The 26,592-nt window shown below is 40.9% G+C and overlaps 1 protein-coding gene and 1 long non-coding RNA gene across 7 annotated transcripts in view; one reads left to right on the top strand and one right to left on the bottom strand.

The window, feature by feature from the left end:
- Positions 1 to 7,679, bottom strand: part of mgaa (MAX dimerization protein MGA a) — a 98,475-nt gene extending 90,796 nt beyond the window's left edge. For 2 of the 6 annotated variants that reach the window (XR_013305185.1, XR_013305186.1), the window contains exons 1-3: positions 7,102 to 7,679; positions 4,541 to 5,614; positions 2,672 to 4,229 (exon numbers count right to left, since the gene is read on the bottom strand). Coding sequence is in view for 4 of the 6 variants with exons in the window: in XM_077620964.1 (XP_077477090.1) it covers positions 2,672 to 4,229; positions 4,541 to 5,541 (2,559 nt within the window). In the remaining 2 variants the exon portion in view is untranslated. Of the gene's footprint in view, positions 1 to 2,671; positions 4,230 to 4,540 lie in introns of all 6 variants that reach the window. The other 4 variants (XM_077620964.1, XM_077620960.1, XM_077620962.1 and 1 more) reach the window with 4 other exon arrangements.
- On the top strand, positions 1,979 to 5,851 carry LOC144089809 (uncharacterized). The gene is made up of 4 exons (XR_013305187.1): positions 1,979 to 4,821; positions 4,930 to 4,993; positions 5,106 to 5,245; positions 5,344 to 5,851. It is a non-coding gene; the product is annotated as an uncharacterized LOC144089809 (long non-coding RNA).
- Positions 7,680 to 26,592: the final 18,913 nt, after the last annotated feature.

The raw sequence follows: 26,592 nt of genomic DNA, 5'->3' as shown, positions 1-26,592 counted from the left end.
TGGCTCATTTGAGATTCATAAAAAGTTTATTGCTCCAGGGGTAGATGACATTTTTCATTCAGACTGCAGAGCTGCCAACCTCCATCGACCCCATTTCAGGAGTACCAATGTCCCATTTCCGGAGTTCTGTTTTCATCAGGAGTGAATGCGATTTGTGCAAACTCGATTAAGAAAACAGGACAATTTGAATCAAACCGATATCAAGTTTTTACATTAATTGAAATATGTTTTTGCAAACTATTGAAAAAGTACAGCATAATGAAAATAAGTATAAAAAGTAAACAAAGCATCATTTTTTGATCAGTGGTACCTTAAAATACGAGCTTAATGCGTTCCAGAACTGAGCTTGTGTGTCGAATTACTCGTATCTCAAAACAACGTTTCCCATAGAACTAAAAGCTAAAAACAAATTAATTCGTTCCAACCCTCTGAAAAAAAAACAAAAAAAACTGGATATTGGAATGGAAAAAACATATTTATTTGTTCTAATTTGCCATCTATTAACAGAATAAAAAATAATTAGTGGTTATAATGTTTAATAGTACTAAAATTAGACGTATTTCGTGGAGGGGACAGAGAGAGGGGGACAGAGGGGGGGACTTTTTGCACGGCAATGCGCTTGTAACATAACAAACAAATCTAAATGAACTTGGATTACGATACAGACACTCAAAATACATTTAATCTAACCTTACACTAAACTTAATTCTAATTTTGTTAAAAAAAAATTACCTTGCTCTTTTTGCCCCGCCTCCACCCTGACTTTCAGCCGGACTTTTTAAAAGGAACCTATCGAGGATTGTCACTGAAAAAATGCAACACTCTGCCCAGTGCTCGTAGAGATATTTACACGAGAGAGTTGCGACGGGAAAGACAGTGCCCATGTTGTTCTCAAAAGCAGCCTCTCGCGTTGGCCACACCTGGCTGTACGCTCGTATATCAAAATTTGTCTCGTATGTTAAGGTAAATATTTGCTCGAAATTTTACTTGTATCTCAAATTGCTCGTATGTCGGGCCACTCATATGCCAAGGTATTACTGTATTGGCAAATTCAAATTTCTACAACATGATAAGTTAGCCGCCTCGTGGTGTGGAGATTCACTTGCCTAACTTCGGTGCGGGTAAGCACGAGTTCAAATCACGCTGGTGGCCGTATGATTGGGGGTGCGGATGGTTGTTTGTCTCTGTGTGCCCTACGGCTGACTGCCGACCCGTCTAGGGTGTAGTCTGCCTTTCGCCCGAAGACAGCTGGGTTAGACTCCAGCAATCCCCGCAATCCTTTCGAGGAGGGGTGGTGTGGAAGATGAATGTATGAATTAATTAACATAAGTTTTTCAGCTGGTCCCAACCCGCACTTGCATGTTGTGCAATGTGTAAATGTCAATCCCTTTGGAGAGCTTCATCATGGTTCCTCGAATACAAACCAAAAAACTTCTGCGAGTGTCTGGGTTTCTTATTAGAAGTTTAAGCTAAATTGCCCTCCATTTTGCGCTTATCCCGAGCAGGCATATCGAGAAGAATTGCCAGGGTTGTGTACTCCTACTTTTTTAGAAAAACTCCAGAAATTATCAGATTTTTTTTTAAAAACAAAAGACTGGAGGTTTAGTCAGCCTTAATAATACTTATCTTGTGAAAAAAAAACGAAAATGTTAAAGTGATAGAGGCTACACATGCAATCGATTGCGAATCGATTGCTATACTAAACTCGCACAAGACGAATCATTCGTCAGAACTTGTAATTCGGATGATTCACAATTGCACTCGTGTTACCGAATTCATCCGGTTTATAGTACAGTTGAAACATGATGCCGGAAGCCGTAGAAATTGGAAATTTTGTACTTTTCCGAATTGGTTCCTTCAAAAAAAAATGACAATTTTTTGGACTTCCAGAGTTTAGGGAGGTTGTCAGGAGTCCCAGAGTTTGCGTTGCTTGTCGGGAGTAAACTCCGGAAATCCCGGAGAAGTTGGCAGCTCTGATACTGTTATTGAGTTGTACAGCATTTGTTTAAGTAGCCTACAGATTAGTGAGCTCTGGCAGCCCGCATAAAAAAAATGAAAATCCCAACATATACTTGCATGGAAGGTGGACCTACCCATCTGCAGTAAATAGAGAATCAAAACAGTAACACCTTTTAGCAGCTGACGCTGAACTTTTAAAATAGGCAAATGTAGACTTAAAGAGAACCATGGTAGTAGTTGAAAAGAAAAAAACACTGTCCTCTTGAGCACAGCCTGTATTTCTTTTCTTACTTGATATAAATAAGTTTTAAGTTATGCAAATGTTCTGAAAACTTTTTTTTGTAACTTGAGTTAATGTTTATCGATATATTAGTCTTTTAATAAATAATTGGAGTATTTCATTTCTTTAAGATCGCTCCTATAAAACTTTTTGCTAGTGTCCTAAAAACACCCTTTTACGGTTATCTAGTTTCAGTGATTAAATATGTGGATTGTTGGCGGAAAATTTTCATTGGCCGTATTTTCGGTGCATCTCTCGTTAAACCCGAATACATTCCTACATAAACTGTTATGTAAACTCTTCAAAGAAAGTCACAATATGGTGTTTGTCAAGTCACCAAAGTCTTTGTGGTGGATTACTGAAGATAATGCCATTTTGGTAACTAACAAACGTAATGAAAGGAACAACAGTAAAAATTAATGTGAAAACTACCTTGGAAGTGAAGGAAATAAAAAGCTGCTCCTCCACTTCTTCCAGATTAGGCTTCATCGTCGTGTAGGCAGTGTCGTCCGTCTTCTGTTCCAAATCGCACGTGGTATTTTTTCGCCGACGAAGATTCGTTTTGCACTTCAAAGGTTTTGGAGACAGGACCGCTTGGGCATGCTCTGGATGAGCTGATGCGTGAGCTTCCTCAGGAGCATCAGCCAAACATGGCGGCGTCGGCAAATCCGTGCTTGGAAAGTCCACCCCAATTCTAAGGTTCTCCTCCTTTGAAAAAAATTGTACTAGGTCCGCAATTGAAGGCGTGGGTGACAGAGCATCTCCGTCCAAAGAGGAGAAAGTTGGTGAGAGAGTCAATTGAAGTGCAAGGGGAGACAGTTCCCCTGGAAAAGGTAGTGGGTGTTCTCTTTCTTGAAAAGGTAGAGAATCAACAACAGGGGGATCGGAACAAATTGGGACAGGGGACTGGGATGGTTCATTGGCATGAATTTGGGAAGGCGACAAGGAGGATCCCAGTGAAAGACTTTGTGATGTGGTCTCAAAGACTTCAAAGGAAGGGTCCACGTATGGTTCGGCAGCAGGTAACACTGTATGCCACTTGAAGACAGATTGACCAGAATCTTTGTTTAGATGCAAATCCTCAGGTTTAGAGGGAGTTGAGTCCAATTCCAGTGAAAAGGTGGCCGGTAGATGAGGTAGTGGCCCTTGCAAGCTTGTGGGGGATAAAGGGCCAAAGCCAAAAGGTGAACAAGGAGTGTCAGGAAGGAAATCAGCAGATTTGGGCTCTGATGACAATGCGCTTGGCATGTGTGGAATATGTAAGTTAGTGTCCAACGGTGGAGATAAGACAACAGATGAAGATGAGCTAGTTTGAGATGAGCAAATAAAAGTTTTGTGGTTGCCAAATTGCCCCTCAACCCTTGCTTTTTGTGACTCAGGAGCAGATTTCACCATTAGATTATCATTAATTTGGGATTGTTTTGATTCTAGAAAGACTGCAGTGTCTTGACAAGACAAGTTAAAGCTATGTTGAAAAAATGTTTTTTCTGAAATATTTTCAGTAAATTGGTCTGATTCACCTGGAAATGAATTATCATGTTTGAAGTTCGAACTTAGGTTTGTTTGCTGATTAGAAGAGGCTGTTCCAGTTCGGACCTCTGCGACAATTGGTGATGAGGCAGATTTCAGTTCGCTCTCGCTCTTGACTGCCTTGGTTTTAGTGGAATGTTTTTTCAGGAACAATGCCAGGGCCGGCAGAGGAAGAAGACGTTTCAGACTGGTCTTTAACACCCCCTCCGACTGAGATTTGGTTTCACCACCAATTATTCCTTGTACAATTCCACTCTTTCCATCTGATGGAGGTTCACGACAAGACTTAGGGTCAGCTTTCTGAGCATCTTGGCTACAGGCTTTTCCTGCATTGATTTTGCTGTTGGTTTCCGTTAATGTTGATGAGATGGTTAAAGAATCCATACTGCATCTTGTCAGGGAAATGTGTGCCTCTCGGATAAGGTCTCCGATACATTTTTCTGCTGGCCATGATTTGCTGCTGGGGGAAACAATAGGAGGATTTGTGATTCGTTTAGAACTTAAAACAGGTCACATAAGTCTAAAGACCATGCTGTCTGAATCATTCCATAACTCAAACAACCTTTTGATAGTAATCGTGTCAACGTTTCTCTTAGCCTACATCTACAGCAGAACAGAAAAACGACATTAAACCTAAATTCTCATTTCTAGAATGGCTCATTTCACAAAATCCAACATCATATGCAGTTAACAGAAGACAAAGTGATTCACTCACAATAACACACAAAAAAACAACACTCCACTGAAAACAAGGCAAAGTGAATATCTTACCAAATACTGTTCTTCACAATCTTCTGTAGTGATCCCGAGGGTGGTTCCTGTACAGAATTTGTCTCGGGAAACGTAGTTGATTGTAGTGTTATAGAGCTTCGAGCTTTATGATTTGCAAGTAAGGACTTTAGGTTTTCCTTTAGCGGTTGCTGATGACCGGTTACCGCAGCTTCATTTCGGTTTGATTTAAACTTCAGCCCCAAGGAACTGATGCCATCTTCCCTAAGACCCTTGGCAAATGGGTTGTAGTCAACCTTCAGCTGGGCAAATTGGCAGTTATGGTACGTGGTGACTGCTACGAACTCTGTCTGTTGAAATGTGAACGTGGTAACGTTCGAGGCATTCAATTTAATGTCTTTAGCAACTTTCTCTGTCTGGACCACATGCAGGCGCGGCATATACCGATGCATTGGGTGCAAAACTGCATTGCCTTCCTGATCGGCTATGTTGCTGGTGAGTTTAAGTTTGTAAAAGGAAACAGGATTCTGCATCCAGTGATAACCTGTGGAAGGTGAGTCCGCATGTGCAAAAGGCAAACATGTCATGTGACGTTCTGCCTTCCCAGCTACCTGCCAGCAGGTGCCGGTCCACATGTAACAATTTTGATCAACCAACTGAATGTCCATCAACAAAACATATTTCCTGGATGGCTGCAATCCCGAGATACGGAAGCGACAGTATGGAAACATCCTGCAGCCTTGCTTGGTCAGAATCATCTCTGTTTTACACCTAAAGAATTCATTCCACATGCTGTTGTTATCCAAGATCACTTGAATTCCCCTGTGTGTACTTTTCGCTGACAGGAGATCCCCTTGGAGAGGTTTTGCTGCAGTATATGTGCCGTCAGATGGTCCTGACTGCACATGGACTTCGCTCTTCATGGTTGATTTCTTATAATTTCCACTCGAGCCTTGTACAAAGTCAGCACCAGGTGCGGCAGCAGGGCTCGTGGCCCCACCGTCGTCAAACACCATCACTTCCTGCTGTGTCTTAGAGGCCATGGATGCATCACAAACATGGAAGGGATGGAACCATTGAATTCTTTGTAAATCTTAATTGTTGGCCAGTAACATCCTGAAAAAAAAATGTTGATAATGACAAGCTACAACATGCTAATTCACAGTAATAAACAGTCAGGAACCTATAACCTGAAATAATAACCATGATCTTAGTTGACTTTGTGGGAAGTTATTAGATGGACTGGTTGCCAGACAACAAACATTTCAATCATATTCACACATATTGAAGTTTTGATCTTCAAAAAGGCTAACATATTTGATTTCATAATAGCGAGGGTGTCCGGACTCATCTCAGCTCATTTTCTGAACCGCTTTATCCTCATTAGGGTCACGGGGGGTGCTGGAGCCTATCCCAGCTGACTCCGGGCCAAAGGCGGGGGACACCCTGAATCGGTGGCCAGCCTATCGCAGGGCACAAGGAGACGGACAACCATGCACACTTACACCCACACCTAGGGGCAATTTAGAGTGTCCCATCAGCCTACCATTCATGCTTTTGGAATGTGGGAGGAAACCGGAGTATCCGGAGGAAACCCACGCAGGCCCACACAGGCCAGGGGAGAACATGCAAACTCCACACAGATTTGAGGCCGACGCGCTAACCACTCGCGCTACTGGGCCACAGGTGTGCGGACAAACTAAAGAAAATTCTTGAACACAAATGCTGAACATCACACCAATGTGCTAACCACTTTCCACTGTTTAGTTTACATACCGGTCAACTTGTACATTTTTCTCGAAATGTATGTTTTTTCGATCATTTCAAATTGTATACAGCGTATAACAACTTTTGTACGGGATTTTTTTAAAGTATTTTTTTTGTAAAACCGATCTCGTTTTACCCATTTCGGCTCTAATCCGGATCGTCTCAGAATCTGGTAGGAGAGGTATGGGCATCATTGACTGCTAAAATTGTCATGCTTTAAGCATGATATGTGCATGCGCATTCCCCTTTCACACGTCCGCCTCTTCACCATATAAACATAGCGTGTCAGCAAGCAATGTACCAAGACAGTCAAGCTGTCAGCGTCATACAGCGATATCTACAGAATCTTTAATTTAGTGCATACAAAAGACGCACCGACTGATTGGGCACTACGTCCACTTTGGGGAAAATTTTAGACTTTTAAGTGCGCCCTATGTGAGTAAATATGTGCCATGTTGCAGTTGTACGGTTTATTATGACTAAATAAGGGGAATTGCAATCATTCATAAGGGGAGCAACATGCCGAGGTTGACAGGTATAGTTTTATCTAAATGTGTGACAATGTGTCTGGTTTTAAGGTGGCTCAGCGATAAAACTCCAAGACGGCTAGTAGCCTATCGGCTGATATGTAACAATTTGACTTGTCATTGAAACCACTGTTTACATGAGTAATCGGCACACATAAAAACACATTTTAACCACAAATATTATTTCCTAGACTAGGTTCATGCAGCAGGGGCTTCCAGTCAGCTAGCTAGCAGAAATGCTAACATGCAAGGCCGAGGCAAAACCATCACTAAATACGACCATGCGTCGCCATGACGTCACTCGCATACCTTCCACGCGTTTAAACGCTTATGTCCTATAGACGCCGTGATCTTACTACACAATTAACGGCAATTCTGGGGCCGTTTGAGACTCGTCCACATATGCCTAGCTCGCTTGTCCAGATCGCGGGTAGTCCAGCAGCGTGCTGCCGTCAGAAATTCAGTCGCTCCTTTGGTCCGGCCGTCTGTCTGTCTGTCTGTCTGTCTTTCTGTCCGCCCGTACAAGATTCGACGTCACCACGCGTTACTGCGCACTCTCCTAGGTCGCCATTTTGGTGTCCTGTTGCCTGGTCGTATTTGTCCGCGGTCGAACGTCGCAGCTTTCACCGGCACCGTCGAAAATTTCGCCCGAAACCCGAAGTCGCCGCGCTGACTCCGCTGCAAGTTGAGTTAGTTCAGCCGCTCCGATAGCGACGTTGGACGTGTTTTGGTCTGGAGTAACTCAAACGACGACGCGCAGTAACATGATTCAGTTAAGGTAGTACAATGACATGCGTATTTGAGGTAGTACACCTAACCCCCTACCGATTTGAAGTCAACAATGACGGATATTTCAGTTAGTTTAACTACTATCGCGTGTACTTTTCTGGAGATAACTAGTAACATACCGACTAAGTATTGTGTAAAAACATAATGGCGTTAGGTTGGCTCTCTTGGTTTTTTTGTACTAGTGTTATGCATTGGTATGAATTAACTGTGTACGGCTACGTCCCTAAAAAACTCAACCACAAGAATATTTAATTTACATCTCTATCTTTAGGACCTTTATCAGGACTATACACGAAAATAGTCTCGTTGCTGTATTCAATCACTGATTTATGACAAGATAAAAACGCCCAATAAAAAGGAAAGTAATTGAATCAGAATTTGTATTTTAAGCACTCCTTTTTCTTATGAAGGATTTTTTTAAGTACACAGTTTAAGTCATTTTGTCTACTATGGTAGTATTACAACAGATATGTTGTAAATCAACAACGATGAGTGATTAAAGTAGTGTAGTAAAAATACAGTGCGTAACAGTCTATGCTAAATGGTTACAGAAATGTGTTTAACACGAAAATGATAGGTGAGGTAATACCACTACTACGGGATGGAGGAAGATAACTACATGTCTGAACAAAAGATTTGAATAAAAGTAGACAATTTCAAAAAAATGGTGGCAGATGCTTGATTTCTTTTGCATGTTACACAAAAATGCGAAAAGTTCTTACTTATTTTGTACACTTTACTTTTACCCACGAAATAGAAAAAATGCTACAAAATAGTCTTACTTTTTAACCTAGTAGATAAAGCAATGAAAAAAATGAGGGCCACTTATTGGACCGTTTTGACAATTCAAAACAATTCATATTTTTAAATCTAGTTTCTTGAGAGCCACATTCTGAATTTAAAAGTAAAAATACATTAAAATGAATGCACTTTTAACACTTTAAAAGAATGAAGTTCCAAAATTATTTTAACAAAATTGTTATGCCAATTCTAATTAATAAGTATCAAAGAGAAAAGGGAGTAATAAAAAAAGAATAATACAGCTCGAGAGGTAGTGTCAGCGCCACACTGGCATGGCAACGCAACAGGTGCGTTCTGGAGTCAGCAGGTTCCACATTTTAGCTTACAGGTTAGCGGAGAGACATGCACCCACCAAAAAGCCATAGGTTCCCTACCCTTGTCTTATGCAATTAGTTTAAAAAAACACTTTTTCAACTTCAGTAGTGAGGTCTTTTGTGTTGTCATGCGCTCACACAACAGAATGTAAATTGAACAACAATTATGGAGTAACTGGATTACAGTGTACAGTAACATGAAGATTACAACTACGTACCCTGGCTATAAAAGGGCAAACGATGAAAATGGAAAACATTCAACAACTGTTAGCTTTGAGGAATGCAGTTGTGTTTGTGTGTTTCTCATTTTAGTGTTTCAGGAACAAAATGGTCCAAAACAAAAAGATTGCTTTAAAGTAGACCTGGGCGATATGCCAAAAATTGTTATCACGATAAAAATAAATAAAAAACATCAGTCAACATCGATAATTCTCATGATAACTATCACAACGTTTCTTCTTTCAAATTTGAAACTTTAAAATTTAAAGTATTTACATTATAGATAGAGATTATATTTCGATATTAATATATAAGTCTTTTGATATGCTTATAGCTGTAAGCTGTTTTTCCCAGACCCATCAGGGCTCTAAACTTGCATTAGCACGACACGCAATCCCTTCTGTGCAATAACTTCGGGGTGTGCAATAACAATGTGCAATATCTTAGATTGTGCAATATTTTAGAATTTACCTTGCCCGGACGTGACTTTTTATATTTTTATATTACTTATTCATGTTTTTACTGGGAAAACACACTTTGTGGAGTAGCACCACCAATTTCGTTATACGCAGCTGTGTATAATGACAATAAAGGCTTTGATTGATTGATTAATATTTAATAAATGCACACTTTGATAATTGTACTTGTGTACTTGTATTTCTGTATTGGCGCGAAGACATGTATTGTGGTAGTAATAATGGGCAAGTTCCTACATGGCATTTTTTTCATTTATCGCGGCAATGTCTGGTCTACATTAACCGCAATATTCGAGGGATTACTGTAATGCGTTCCACCCTCTGAAAAAAACACCCAAAAAGGATATTACAATGGAAAACATCTCTTTATTGGTTCTAATTCACCACATACTCACAAAGTAACAAATACCCATCTAGGGGTTATGATCTTCAATACTAAAATATGATATTACTGAGTGCAGACAGACAGTAGCGGCTTACCGAGAGACTTGACGGACGGCAACACGCTCGAAACATAACATAAACTTAGAATTTAACTAAAATTAATTTAGATTATTATACACACAAACTATAAGTAAGTAAAATAAATTGTAATCTCATGTTACACTAAACTTAAACGTTTTGTGCAATAACCGAGGCGAAGGTTAGACCTGGGCGATATGACAAAAATTGTTATCACATTGAAAAAAAAATATCAGTCAACATCGATAATTATCACAATAACTCACAGCTTATTCAAATTCTAAACTTCAAACCCCTGTGAATAAGTAAATACATTTCTTTCCTTCCTCCTTATTCAATTATTAAAGTAACTTACCTTACTTTATAAGAATAGAGAATATAAAATATTTTAAAAAGCATTTTTGTTCTGATGTGCAATAAAGATAAGACAACTCCCTCCTTACACTGAAAATTAAAGAAAACCTGCAGAAATTTTGACGGGCGTCTTTATTTTTATGAATTTGCCTGTAATCCAAATGTTGCTGTACAGTATGAAATAAATAAAATAATCAACTGAAGACAAGCACACTATTTTCAGCCTCACAAAAAGAAACCGTGTAAATTTACCTCCTACAGTGGTACCTCGACATACGAGCACCCCGTTATACGAGCATTTCGAGAAACGAGTAAAATTTCGAGCAAATAATTATCTCTAGATACGAGACAAATTTCGAGATACGAGAAAGCCAGGTGGCCAAGACATGAGAGGCTGTTCATGATTTTAGCACACTGTCTTTTTTGTCGCATCTCTTTCGTGTATAACAGATGTCTACGAGCACTGGACGGAGCGTTGCATTTTTTTCAGCGTTTTTTTTTTCGTCACTAAGCGCGAATGGCGGAGCGATCGCTAATACGAGGAGTATATTTTACTTCTCGTAGGCAAGTGGTCGTGGGTTATCCTATTGTGAGAAAATTTGTGTGCATCATTTTCAGAATATTTTGAAGGGAATACAAAAGCAAACAGCCCATCGATAGTGAAAGTCAAGTTGGAGGCGGGGCAAATAGAGCCAACCCGGGAGAAGAAAGGTATCAAACTTTAATACAAAATTAGAATTAAGTTTAGTGTAAGGTTAGATTAAATTTATTTTTGAGTGTGTCTGCATCATAATCCAAGTTCATTTCAATTTGTTTATGTTATGAAACGAGCGTGTTGCCGTGCAAAAAGTGCCCCCCCCCCCTCCGCCCCTCTCTCTCTGTCCGTCTCTCTTTCTTCCTTCGAAATCCGTATAATTTTAGTACTATTAAACACATAGTAATATTAAACCACTAGTTATGTGTTACTGTTTATAGATGGTGAATTTGAAGAAATAAAACATTTTTTCCAATTCAATATCCTGTTTTTGGTGTTTTTTCATAGGGTTGGAACAAATGAATTTGTTTTAAGTTCATTTCAATGGGAAACATTCGTTCGAGTTACGAGAATATCGACATACGAGCTCAGTCCAGGAATGAATTAAGCTCGTATCTCGAGGTACCACTCTATATGGCCATTTACAAAAGACAAGATAAAAAAGTTGGATGAATTTAACCCAAGTCTTAGATTTTTGCAACGTTTTCAGAACATTTACATAGAACGGGGAAACACCTTGATATCAACTAAGAAAAATATTACAGGCTGTTCTAAAATAAGGACAGTGGGTTAAGGACATTTTCAATAAGGCTGCTTTGTGCACGGGTATTTACAAGGCATTTTTAAAAAGCAAAGAAACGCCAGGGAGCATTCACTTGGATCTTTTAGTGGATCGGCTCTGTTGTCCTGCATCTCATTATGGCCGTGCTATTGTCTATTCATGCTCCGTGTTAGTAACTATGCTAAAAGACGTTTTCCTATAGTCCTCTTCTTCTCCTGAGCGTTAATCTGGAACTAGCATTCATGTTGCGACAGCGCCCCCTTCTCTGTGATGGTGTAATTGCAGGTTTACATTATCGAATTTTAATCGAAAGTTTTTATTATTGTTGTTGACAGAAACTTTAAAGTGCTCAATTACTTAAGGTAAAATGTTAGTGATTATGGAAATGCAGAGCTGCCAACTTCTCCGGAATTTCCGGAGTTTACTCCGGACAAGCAACGCAAACCCCAGGATTCCTGACAACCTACCTAAGCTTTGGAAATCCCAAAAATTGTCATTTAAATTCTTTTGAGGCAACCATTTCAGAAAAATACTAAATTTCCAATTTAAATTCCCCGAAATTCACACCATCGCTATGGCTTCCGCCATCTTGATTCAACTCCACTGTAAACCGGATGAATTCGGTAACATGAATGCATTGCGAATCATCCTGTTCACACACATACAGTGGGGCAAATAAGTATTTAGTCAACCACCAATCGTGCAAGTTATCCTACTTGAAAAGATTAGAGAGGCCTGTAATTGTCAACATGGGTAGACCTCAACCATGAGAGACAGAATGTGGACAAAAACAGAAAATCACATTGTTTGATTTTTAAATAATTTATTTGCAAATCATGGTGGAAAATAAGTATTTGGTCAATACCAAAAGTTCATTTCAATACTTTGTTATGTACCCTTTGTTGGCAATAATGGAGGCCAAACATTTTCTGTAACTCTTCACAAGCTTTTCACACACTGTTGCTGGTATTTTGGCCCATTCCTCCATGCAAATCTCCTCTAGAGCAGTGATGTTTTGAGGCTGTCGTTGGGCAACACAGACTTTCAACTCCTTCCACAGATTTTTTTTTATGGGGTTGAGATCTGGAGACTGGCTAGGCCACTCCGGAAACCTTGAAATGCTTCTTACGAAGCTACTCCTTTGTTGCCCTGGCTGTGTGTTTGGGATCATTGTCATGCTGGAAGACCCAGCCACATCTCATCTTCAATGTCCTTGCTGATGGAAGGAGATTTTCACTCAATCTCTCTCCATACATGGTCCCATTCATTCTTTCCTTTACACCAGGGGTCTCAAACTCAATTTACCTGGGGGCCGCTAGAGGCCGAGTCTGGGTGAGACTGGGCCGCATCAGGATTTCCACAAGAAAAGCGCTGATTAAAACATTCCAACGTTATCAAATATCTTTATTTTTTAACAAAAAATAATGAATTAAATAAATTAACTTAAAGATGAATAAAAAATAAATCAATCAGTAATACAAAAATAAAATAATAATGAGCATACAGTAGATATACACTGGCTTGCTAAGTAGAGAAAATTAATTATTTTTATTCCGTTTCAAATGTCTGTATTAACAGCTCTTTAACCTTTAACTTTCTGAACTTGAATGGAACATTCAACATGAAATATTCTGAACACGGCTTCTCTTGCCTACTCCTTGCTGCTAGAGACCTGGCAGCGCTTCTTCTCACATAGCTGAGTCACATTTGGCTTGAGGGAGGAAGCAGTGGAGACCCTCAGTAGAGCTTGAAGAGGCTCATCAGTAAGTCTGGACCTGTACTTGGACTTATTGAAGTTCAAGGTGGAGAAGAGCTTCTCACACAAGTATGTGCTCCCAAAAAGGCACATGGTCCGCTTGAACATTCGGGAAAGTTCAGGGAAGCTGGGGTTCAACTCTCTCAAAAATTGCCCAAGCTTGTCTGCTTCTCCACTCACCTCCCTGAACTTGGCTTTGAGTGCAGAGTTGCACTGCAGGTCAATGAGCTCAATTTGAAGCTCAGGAGGGGCATCTTGCACATCAAAGGAGAAGGGGTCCGCAAAAATTTGAAATGTGGCTTTGTGTGTCTTGAAGTCTGCAAATCTGTGATCAAATTCCTCCTGTAGCTTCGAAATGGCCTCAACATACTTCTCACCACTGAATGGTGTGCCTGCATCCACGAGAGCCTTGCATGCTGGGAAATGGCAAAGGTTTGTCTGAGAGAGCTGGGCTTTCCATAACACAAGTTTAGTGTAGAATGCTCTCACGTTGTCATAGGCAGCACTGACAAGATGCCCCTGGCCTTGTAGCTTCTTGTTCAGTACATTAAGCTCATGTGTGATATCAACAAGAAAAGCCAAGTCCATGAGCCATTTGGGATCACTTAGCACAGGAACAGCAACCCCGTCTATCTCCATGAAGTCTTTTACTTCTGCTCTCAACTCAAAAAATCTCTTCAACACGTTTCCCCTGCTGAGCCAACGTACCTCAGTGAAGTAGAGCACATCCCCATATTCTGACTGCATTTCCTCTAAAAAAGCAAAGAACCTTCTGTGCTTTAAGCCCCTGGATCTGATTTGGTTGCTGCATTTCACAACGACAGACATCACATTGTCAAACTTCAGGCATCTGCTGCAAAGGGCCTGCTGATGGATAATGCAGTGCAGAGCTATGGCCTCCTCCACACCCTCTTCCAGTTTTTTTTTGAACAAGTGCTACCAGTCCATTCTTCCTCCCTGTCATTGATGGGGCTCCATCGGTTATTATTCCAACAAAGCTCTTCCATGGCAAACCAGCATTCTCAATGGCATCACACAGCTGGTGAAATATTTCCTTAGCGGTGGTCTGGCCATGCATTGGAATTACTGTGAGCAACTCCTCCATTACTTCAAAATTGTCATCAACACCACGGACATGTATTGCGAGCTGGGCAGTGTCTGTGATGTCTGTGGTCTCATCAAGAGCCACTGAATAAACACTGAAACATTGTGCTTTCTCACACAGTTGATCATAAATGTCACTTGACAGGTGAGAAATCCGCTCTGCCACGGTGTTGGCAGAAAGGCTGATGTGGTTGAACTGACTTTTCTTTTCTGGACAGACAATATGTGCAGCCTGTAATATGCACTTTTTGATAAATCCACCTTCTGTGAATGGCTTTCCTGCTTTAGCAATCAACTCACAAACGGCGTAGCTAGCTTCGACTGCTGCATTACTGTCTTTGGTAGCCTTCTTGAAGAAATCCTGTTGCCTCAGAAGACGTGTTTTAAGACTGGCAACCTGGTTGGCCCTCTCATCTCCCTGGTATTTTTCGTACTCCTCAGCATGTCTCGTAGTATAATGACGTTTCAAATTGTATTCCTTGTGCACCGCAATTTTTTCAGTGCAAATGAGACACGTCGGGGTGCCCCTGTGTTCAACAAAGAAATATTGCACTCCCCACTTTTCTTGAAACTGTCTGTGCTCATCCCGACCTTTCTCTTCACGGCAGGCTTTGAAAGAGACATCTCTGGGGCTCTGTAATATGTTTTTCCACTTGGAATGAGTCTCTGGTTGAACTTTCACTTTCAGTCGCGCGGGTCTGTGGCGCATGCGCATTTTCGCTCTCCGTTTCTCCGTTTCACTCGCAGAGATGGCTACAGACACTGACACAGGCTGGATCACGGATCATAGCGCCTCATTCAGTTCTATGCTGAGAGCAGCGGAGGAGTGTGCGCGCCGAGCGGAGTGATCGGCTTCACAGCTTCTCCTCCGCCCAGCTGATTGGAGGAATGAATGAGTGAGTGAGCGAGGCACTGGACAGCCCGGCCGATGTCCCGCCCTCCAGAGCCGTATACCTCACCGTGATTGGTTCATTCAGCTCCGAACACAAGTGTCATTCATATCAATCTTGCGGGCCGCACGAACAATAATCTTTCATATTAAGACGGGGGCACAAATTATCGTCCCGAGGGCCGCAGTTGGCCCGCGGGCCGCAAGTTTGAGACCCCTGATTTACACAGATCAGTCGTCCTGTTCCCTTTGCAGAAAAACAGCCCCAAAGTATGATGTTTCCACCCACCATGCTTCACAGTGGGTATGATGTTCTTCGGGTGAAATTCAGTATTCTTTCTCCTCCAAACACGAAAACCTGTGTTTCTACCAAAAAGTTCTATTTTGGTTTCATCTGACCATAACACATTCTCCCAGTCCTCTTCTGGCTCATCCAAATGCTCTCTAGCGAACCGCAGACGGGCCTTGATGTGTTCCGGCTTCAGCAGGGGGACACGTCTGGCAGTGCAGGATTTGAGTCCCTGGCGGCGCATTGTGTTACCTATAGTAGCCTTTGTTACTCTGGTCCCAGCTCTCTGTAGGTCATTCACTAGGCCCCCCTGTGTTGTTCTGGGATTTTTGCTCACCGTTCTAGTGATCATTTTGACGCCACGGGGTGAGATCTTGCATGGAGCCCCAGATCAAGGGAGATTATCAGTGGTCTTGTATTTCCTCCATTTTCTAATAATTGCTCCCACAGTTGATTTCTTTACACCAAGCATTTTACCTATTGCAGATTCAGTCTTCCCAGCCTGGTGCAGGAATACAATTTTGTCTCTGGTGTCCTTCAACAGCTCTTTGGTCTTGGCCATAATGGAGTTTGGAATGTGAGAGACTGAGGTTGTGGACAGGTGTCTTTTATACCGATATTGAGTTAAAACATGCTATGAATACATCTAACGAGACGAGACCTTGTTAGAAGAAGTTAGACCTCTTTGACCGCCAGAAATTTTGCTTGTTTGCAGGTGACCAAATACTTATTATCCACTCTAATATGGAAATAAATTCTTTAAAAATCTAACAATGTGATTTTCTTTTTTTCCCACATTGTGTCTCTAATGGTTGAGGTTTACCCATGTTGACAATTAAAGGCCTCTCTAATTTTTTCAAGTAGGAGAACTTGCACAATTGGTGGTTGACTAAATACTTATTTGCCCCACTGTATGTAGAGCCAAATAACACCAGAATCCTCTGTGCCATCACCTGGCTGCACTTAATGAAGCATAAAACTCATCCAGTTTCAGGGAGTTGAACTTGTCCTTTAACACCATGTCGCTTTGGAGATCAATCAGTTCCAACTGCAACTCCTGTGGAAATGTTTCCGGGTCTTTTGAGAAGGCACATGACACCAGCTGAACTGCTCTGTCAATTTTTCCAAAATCACAAAACCGACGACAAAATTCCTCATGCAGCCCATCCAGTAACGCAGCCAGTGTGAGGAAATGAGCAAATGATATTTGCTTAGAAAATAAAACCAGCTTGGTTTTGAAGGCTCTGACGTTTGATTGCATTTCATACACAAACTGGCTTTTCCCTCGTAGCTTGGTTTTGAAGGCTCTGACGTTTGATTGCATTTCATACACAAACAGGCTTTTCCCTTGTAGCTTCACATTCAGCTCGTTCATGTATTTCCATAGTAAAAGTTGAATCACAAAGTGTCATTCAGTTCAGGCTTATATGCGCATCAAAAGTTGACATGCACGAAACTGCCAGGTGACAATGGCACAACACCATAACGCCGTGACGCAAGACAATGCGGCCGATACGGTCATTTATTTCAAAATAGAGAAAAGATAAACAGATAAAACGCTAACCAAAATTTATTTTTCCTTCTCGGGATGAAATTCAAGAAAAAAAACGTGTCTTGCATAAAACGTGAAAAAATTCACTTGTGCTCCAACTGGCCAGACGCAAGTATCCTTTATATATGTGCTCGTTTACCATGTCGCACATCCCAATTGTTGTTCCGGCTGATCGAAGGTCCTGCGATCTATTGCTGAAAAATCAGCCTTGATACCGTGCACGTGTACGTATCTCATGCTCTTATTTCACCCACCCACAGCTGGTGAAAAGGAGATTACAATTGACACACCTCCTGTATATACCGCTCATGTGAATTCTCTTTGGAACAAAATTCCCCTTTTTTCCGTTTTATTTCTTGTTCAAAAGTGACAACTATTGCAGTAATATGAACCATCGAAAGAATCGAGATATTTTGACATTAGAGGCAATTTGGCTGCCACAACATCTTAAACTTCTGGTAAGAAAATTGTAATTTATGTCAAAAAGCATCAGTTTCTCATCAAAATAGACTTATTTCTTTTTCTCAAATTGAATAATTTTATATTTTGCATTTACAAAGACAGGCATATTAACTCATGATATTGACCCTAATATTATGCTTTTGATTCATACAGTATCTCAGAAATACCATGTGCGATCATTTTTCTTAAGATTTTCCCTTCAAAGTATCACATTTGTACTCCCTATTAAAACCATGATTATGGAGGTGAAAATTGTGAATCAGTCGGGGGCTTATTTGCGAGAAATTGTACAATTCAACAATTTTAAGGCATTTTTGAGGGTGCGGCTTATACGCGCGGGTGGCTTATATGTGAGTAAATACGGTATCCGTGTTGAAACGCAGGGGAACTAGAGGACGCTAATGGTATGCAACAGAGAGATATCACACAACCACTGTCATGTCTTATTTTGGGTGGATGTGTGTGTGTGTGTGTTTGCTTTTGCCTCGTGTGTCCCTCCGGCGGCACGGAGTAAGTGAAGCCCGGAGGGTCCGGGACACGAGGCGAAAAAGCAAACACACACACATCCACCCAAAACCCTAACAAGACATGACATTCAAACAACAACAAACATGAACGTTTCATGATTTCTTTAAATTTAATTTTTCACCCATTTTATTAGTCGCTACTGGTTCTTACCTGTTTGGATTTCACTTGCCCTTCTGCCGTGCTGGTTGACAGATGTTAGGATTATTAGTTTTATATTATTATATTTTCTTGCAATGAAGAAAATGCTTTGCTTTACTATTAAACTTAGTTTCATATTATTATATGTTTGCTTGCAACAAAGTAAATGCTTTGCTCCTGAGAACTTTAGGTAGACTAAACACCAAAACGCCTTGGACCTTGGAGTGAACTAAACAAAGAAGATTCAAAACACCTTGAGCTGCACATGACTTTCAAACCTTCATTTGTTTTGACTATGTTTACGTCTCACTTCTGTTTCCCACCCCGCCCTTGAGAGTTGAGACGTCCATTATAACTGGGGTCCTTGAAGTTAATAAACAAGAAAAGAACCGTGTGACGCCAGAACAGAGCGGGGACTCGGCCTGAGCAGTTCTGTTCTCCTTGCAAGAAGAAACCTAGAAGATTGTCTTTTCCCTTCATTTGGCAATGCCTATTCGTGAACGTATCAACGAATGTTTTGAAAAAAAAAATCCAAAGACAATTGCCTTTGACAACTTTTTTGACGATGCTTCTATAATACAACAGACAAACGTCGTCAAAGTGGGCGATCGCACTACTCGGGAACACTTTTTCTGGATGTGTTTTCTTTCTATGAAGACAGAAAGTTTGTGAAATTTCACCAGCATGTCTTTTATTTTTGCTGTTGCAGTGCTTGCTGCTTCCTCCTCGTCTGCCTTCTCGTTTTATTCCCCCGTATTGTCAAGTGTTTCATTAACTCTAGAGTGTTTGTTTTTATGCCCCTTGACCAACTTGTCATTGTCCTCCACGGTGACCACTTCTTTTCATTCGTACTGGTAATTTTCTTGTAAGGTAAGTTGATAAAAACCGTGACCGGACGTTTCGTCGACGGACACTTGGTCGACGGACACTTCGTCGAACAGACATTTCATCGCCGGACATTTCGTAGCCGGATTCGTCGAACGGACAATTTGTCGCCGGATTCGCTCGCTCTCAAAATTATAATCATGAGAGAGAGAGAGAGAGAGTTTACTGTTGAAAGCGATCAACCAGGTAATCTCTCGTTCTCAAAATTATAATCATGAGAAAGTGTCATTGATTGCATTGACGTTGTCAGAGCATATATATCTAAATATCTAACATCAAAATTATCAATAAGTTGCGTATTATTGGCGTGTGTGTACATGTTATTCGTCGCCGGATTCGCTCACTCTCAAAATTATAATCATGAGAGAGAGTTTGTCATTGATTGCATTGACAATGTCAGAGCATTAATATCTAAATATCTAATATCAAAATTATCAATAAATTGCGTATTATTGGCGTTGTGTGTACATATTTTTCAATTCGTCCTGTTCTCGTGTATAGACAAACTTGCCTCTTTTATACGATTATTGTCCCAAATTAAACACATTATCAATAAGTTGTGTATTATTGGCATTGTGTGTACGTTTTTCAATTCGTCCTGTTCACGTGTGTGTATAGACAAACTTGCCTTGCCTGAGTAGGTACTCTGCACCTCACATTCAACATGAATCGGACGTCTACCGCCGTCAATGGCAGCCGATGGGTTAAATGAGTGCTGAGTAGGTACTCTGTACCTCACAGTCAACATGAATCGGACGTCTCCCGAATATAGAGCACTCATACACTTATTTGTCAGCCATCAACTATGCAGGTTATCCCTCTAAAGTAGTCTGTAATTCTATTACAGGTACAACTGTGGGAAACATAATTGTCTCTCTTATTTTTGTAGAAGAAAACAAAAATAAAAAAACAATACAGGAAGTCATTCATTGTGACTTTTAACCAAGTTATTCAATTTATTCAGTGTTTAGCAATTTTATATGAGCAAACTGCTCTAGTTTTTTCCGGTTTGAAGCTTGTGTGTTCCAGTCGCCCAGTTTGAGTTTCTTCCAGAGATTAATCTGAGTTAAATAAGGCTCAATGAACACCACTTCAAAATAGTACAATGTTTTTCTCTGCTGGTCATCCTTGGATTTTTCTTTTTGCTATAAAAAAGCTCATTATCCCATAGCAAGATCGGTACCCGGACGTCCGGCTGCCATTGACGGCGGTAGACGTCCGATTCATGTTGACTGTGAGGTGCAGAGTACCTACTCAGCACTCATTTAACCCATCGGCTGCCATTGACGGCGGTGGACGTCCGATTCATGTTGACTGTGAGGTGCAGAGTACTCAGCACTCATTCAACCCATCGGCTGCCATTGACGGTGGTAGACGTCCGATTCATGTTGACTGTGAGGTGCAGAGTACCTACTCAGCACTCATTTAACCCATCGGCTGCCATTGACGGCGGTAGACGTCTGATTCATGTTGACTGTGAGGTGCAGAGTACCTACTCAGGCGAGGTAAGTTTGTCTTTCCACACGAGAACAGGACAAACTGAAAAACATGTACATACAACCCCAATAATACGCAACTTATTGATAATGTGTTTAATTTGGGACGATAATAGTATAAGAGGCAAGTTTGTCTATACACACGAGAACAGGACGAATTGAAAAAAGAATACGCAACCTATTGATAATGTGATAGGTTCACCATTAGGCATTCCCAAATGCACGCCATAATAAAACAGACATCTGACTCATAACCGGGTTTCTTGCAAGAGAGAATCCATCCACACGCGTCTTCGGTCAAGATCATTCTCCTGAATCGAATCCACTTGCTTATTTATTACATATTACATAAGATTAACAACATGCATCTCAGTTCTCAAAACAATTGAAGGTCTGTCGGTTCTTCCCGAGGGAGGGTTGTGGACAACATTGTCAGAAGTCAAAACAATTGTATGTCCTCCGGATCTTCCCAAGGGAGTGTTGTGTACCACACTTTGAGAAGTCAAAACAATTGTAAGTCCTCCGGATCCGAGGAAGCGGTATCACCACCTGGTGCGAAGTCGAAGTCAAACCTCGGTGTGCTCGGTGTGAACAATAGTTTTGAGAAGTCCAGCTGCACGGGGAGTGACCTTCAAGTTGTTTTGGTTAACTTAGGAGCGAGCATTACTCTTGCAAGAGATGTATTAAAAATCTTTTAATGTCAATAACTCTAAATAAAGCAAAGCGTTCTTTATTGCAAGCACATATCTTGATTAATATTTCTAACATAATGCAAAGCGTTCTTCTTTGCAAGCAAATTTATAATAATGATAACCCTAACATAATGTGTTTAATTTGGGACAATAATAATATAAAATAGGCAAGTTTGTCTATACACACGAGAACAGGATGAATTGAAAAACATGTACACAACGCCAGTAATACGCAACTTATTGATAATTTTGATATTAGATATTTGAATATTAATGCTCTGACATTTTCAATGCAATCAATGACAAAGTATCTCTCATGATTATAATTTTGAGAGCGAGAGATTACCTGGTTGATTGCTTTCAACAGTAAACTCTCTCTCTCATGATTATAATTTTGAGAGCGAGCGAATCCGGCGACGAATAAATTGTACACACATGCCAATAATACGCAACTTATTGATAATTTTTATATTAAATATTTAGATATTAATGCTCTGACATTGTCAATGCAATCAATGACAAAGTATCTCTCATGATTATAATTTTGAGAGCGAGAGATTACCTGGTTGATCGCTTTCAACAGTAAACTCTCTCTCTTTCTCTCATTAATACAATTTTGAGAGCAAGCGAATCCGGCGACGAATTGTCCGTTTGTCGAAATGTCCGGCGACGAATGGTCCGTCGACGAAATGTCTGGCGACAAAATGTCTGTTCGACGAACTGTTCGGCGACCAAACGTCCGTTCGACGAAACGTCTGGGGACAAAGTGTCTGTCGACCAAGTGTCCGTCGACCAAGTGTCCGTCGACCAAGTGTCCGTCGACCAAGTGTCCGTCGACCAAGTGTCCGTCGACCAAGTGTCCGTCGACCAAGTGTCCGTCGACCAAGTGTCCGTCGACCAAGTGTCCGTCGACGAAACGTCCGGGTACCAGAGGTAGCTGCTTTGTCCACACTCGGAAAAACTCAACAACAAAAAACACTGTCACAACTCCGTGACGACGAACGGCAGTCAAAAGTACATAAGAGAATCTTGAAACATGGATAGTGGTTGTTGTGAGACAGCCAGTGAGAGCCCAGCAGAGTGTAGCAGGGTTCTAAAGCGAGAATCAATGCATCCGCGACAATATTTTCGAAATAAATTAACGGATAAAGAAATGCAATTACTTTTTGGGGGATTTCGTAAATTAGATCTTTTTCGTATTTTGAAGCACTCATTTACATATACAAAGCTTTCATAACCTGAAAATTTTGTACCTAGAGGCATTCCTAGTAGAGGTATGACTGTACTTCAATACATTGAGTCACTGACCTGCAGGATAAGCTAATTTTTTCAAATGGGGGATGAAACGGTGTCTATCCTATTATGAAAGCAGTTAACTACAAACCAATTTTCCACCAATATTGCCTTTGCTAACTTTACCTGCTTTGAACCTTACCGGGCAGGGTCTGAATCTTCGGCAAGTAAATGAGACGGTCCACCCATGTTCCAAGACAAACTGCGCCACTGATTCCACGTTTTGATCTACGGTGGTGGTGTGGTGCAAATAAATTATGTAAATCCTGTCAAAGAGCAACAGGACTATGTGCTTTGGTTTTACTGCTCTTACCAGTATGTTTTTCCATCTATAGTCGAGGAGATACAATTGGCGGGTTCAGAATTTCGGTGCGGCGGCTGGCCTCTCCCAGCGTTGAGCCTCATCAAGAAAGGGCAATCCGACTTACATTGATGCAATTTGCATCCCCAGAGGTGTAACAGATGAGTATGGGTTAGCTGGGCAAGGTGCAGCAGGTTGAGTCTATTTTTCTTTGGGTTACTCCAAATAGAGATATGGATAGGATAAACAACAAACAATTTTGCTAATATACTTTACTCCTGGGAGTCTAAACAAAGCGGATCCATCCAGGAGGCTGACAATGGGAAGAGGTGGAGCGAGTGCCCAACTCAAGCATCTGGCGTGCCAAGCCACCGTCCCAGGAATGAGGGGTGACTTTCCTGACGTGGGGTCCCTCCAGCAGACACTGTACGTATCATCGGCGGGTGATTGAAGAAAAGGGACTGGGGTACCCCAGATGCCGGCCTTACAGAGGCACAATAATCCTCTGGATGGCAAAAAAGTGGAAACATCACTCCTGCCACATTCGTCCGGACTGACCTGCACCGGAAGTTTAAAAGAACTTAACTGTGTGATGTGTTCGAATGTTGGAACTGCACTATTGTGTTTGTAGTGAAAAACTACAAAAGGAGGTAATATTGTGGAATGAGAGCTAATTAATCAAGTATGCGTAGGGCTGTGCACACTCACCAGTCAGGTTGACCTGTGAAGTGTTAGACGTACAGTTTTAGCACCTATCCCTAATTCCTTAACTCAGTCTGATCCCGTCTAACAACTGTGCATGTTCAGCATCAAAGGAAGAGACCAGGGTTTGCGAGTTACTCCACAGATGATTTATTCCAGATATTGTTCCTTACAGAGCTCCGGGCCCCCTCCCAAATAATAATAAACCAGCTGAGCGTCGTAATGCACAGTGGAGGATGAGAAAGACAACGGTCCACACCCGCGTTTGCACAGTTATAGTTATACAAAAATGAATATTCATTCGCTGATTCTAATGATATGCGGACTGTCCCACGACGATTCTGGAGTGGTGTCCTCTCCTGAAATCTGCTTGCCCGTGAATCCACGTCTGTCCTGGTCGCCCTCTCCGCATGAATTCCTTTGTCTCTGGTTTCATCTGGACCATCGCCCTCTCCGCGGGGATCCCTTTGTCCCTGGTTTCATCTGGACCATTTATCACTGACCACTTATCACCGACCACACCTTGAAGCAGAAACTCAGACAAAAGACCTTTTGTTCATTGTAATTGAGTTGAGAACAATAGTTTTAATCCTACTGTGGTACTATATCAAAATGAAACAGCTACAATAAAATGGAGTAAAATATGTCATATTCTTCAGAAGAGAACATTCTAGAACGGTATGTTTCTGCCAAAACAATGACGGTAAAAGGTAGATCTTTCATAATAACGGTTAATAAAACACGCAAGGTTGGCAAATAAAGATGGGGTCCCGCCCTGCCTAACCATAACCAGCCTGAGTGGCAGTCTGTTCGAACCTCAATAATACAGCTCTGGACCAGATTTCAGTAAAAAAAGTATTTGTGTCCATTCTTTGTTAAACACCCAGCACTCACTGTCGACTTTTCTTTTCTTTGACACTGCTGTGAATGGGTTCTGATCTGACCAGTAGAACAGCGGAAATGACGCTCTCAAGTCAGTGCGCCTACGTTCCGCCTGGTGTTAAAATGCCGTCATTACAATTCAAAATGAATGCAATCAATGCAACCAATGTTCCGCAGGCCGGATTAAAAAGAACAACGAGCCGGGTCTAGCTGTCTTTTGGGACAACCAAATTCATTTTCAATTACTAACACCACATTATTCATTTCATTAGATCCTTTTTTACAAAATGAAGATGGCCAAAAGAGCCTAAAAGTGATGATTCATAAAAACTCAATGAATGAGAGAGCAATGGCAAAGACTCCTGTGGCCAGCCTATGAAATTGAAAATAGCAGAAATTTACACAGAAGATTAGGAAAGAAAACATCGAAAGAACTGCAGGCTCCCTTTGCCTCATTACAGTCTAACCCCAGTTTTGTGGACTTGGCAAAAAAGAAACTGGGGGTAAGGAGCATTGAGATTTCTTATCAGAATCCTAAGGCAAAAAAAAATAAAAATCTAAAACCTTAATTTGTAAAGGGGGGATTGGGGTATCATACTCAACTTTGTGAGGGACCGCATTGTAGTTTTGTAGTTAGGATAATTGTTAATTAACAGTAATTGATCAAATATTAATAACTTGATATTTGAGGAATTCACATAAAAATCGTCCAAATAATTTTTTTTAGCCTCAACAGCAAAGATTCTTAATATATTTTTCATATTTTAGCTCAACTTTCAAGTGAACATGTTATAAACTAAAAACACGCAAAGTGAACTAAAAATTGTCCACATTCTATTTTTGAACTTCTTGATAGCAAATAATGTCTTAAATATTTCATTTTTAAAATTTAGCATTTTTAGGAGGAAAATACATACATTAAATATTTTTAATGTATTTATCAATTGATTTACAATCTTTTTAAAACAAAAATTGAGGAAAAAAACTACATATCCTATTTTCCAAATGTTCAGTTTTAAAAAGGGGAAATCAAAATAGTGAATATTCTGATTTATGCACCATATTTTCTCGCAGCTCCTCCATCTGACTGGGGAGAGATCTCATGCTCCCATAACAATAATGGAATGGTCGGTCTGGAGCGTTGCCTCTTCTCCCGGCACTATCGTCCACTGCTCACAGCTGATCCTGCGTGCATGACAGCGGAGGCACGGCTGAACGGCTCCAAAGACGTCTAGGACTAGCACAAAGAAATCAAGCCACACGACGGGTGGGGTCGAGTCACAAAGGCCGTAGAACAACAAAGCAACAAGCAAAAAGTACAAAGCAAAGCAAAGTATATGGGAAATCATTAAGAAATATTAAAATGCAATTAAAAAAGATAGAAAAGCAGCAGAAACAAAACGAGCAAGAGCGGCCAGAGCTACCGCTACCGACTGCCACTTACAAAAACGGATACAGACACAAGAAAAAGACATTGAAGAGTTGGATAAAACTGGAACCACACACAGGAAGTCTTCCACAAGATGGGGAACTTCTGCAGACTGAGACCGAGGTTGAAAATATGCAGTCACTCTTCCAAGCTTATCCTCACAGTCCCTCAGTAGTCTGGAGCTGAAGAATCAACAGTAACAGAGTACAACCCCTGAACTCCGTTTCCGGCCTGGTAAGTGCCGACAGCTCTTCCATCTTATCGGGGAAGGATCTCACTTTCCCTGTAATAATAGATGGAATGGTTGGTCTGAAGCGTCGCTTCTTCTCCCGGCACTTTTGTCCAGCTTCGAATTTCCAGCGGCATTGAGGTGTTGCTCGTTCTGCTGCGTATTGTTCACAGCTAATCCAATGTGTATGACAGCGAAGGCATGGCTGAATGGTTCCAAAAAATAAATAAAAGAAAGAAGCCAGGCTAACAGAACAAAGAAAGTTGTAAAAACATAAAAGTATAAAGTACAAAGTAAAGTAAAAAGCAATGTATTAAGAAATATTAAAATGTAATAAAAAAAGATAGAAAGGCTGTAAAACACGAAAAACAAATGAGTGGACAGAGCTGCTGCCGCCTGACGGCACCATCTTGGGGAAAAAAAGATGTCTTGTTACACCATA

This window comes from Stigmatopora argus, chromosome 15 (genome assembly GCF_051989625.1).
Source record: "Stigmatopora argus isolate UIUO_Sarg chromosome 15, RoL_Sarg_1.0, whole genome shotgun sequence".
NCBI classification, from domain to species: domain Eukaryota; kingdom Metazoa; phylum Chordata; class Actinopteri; order Syngnathiformes; family Syngnathidae; genus Stigmatopora; species Stigmatopora argus.
The sequence above is the reverse complement of the archived record's forward strand: the minus strand, read 5'-3'. Positions and strand labels throughout refer to the sequence as shown.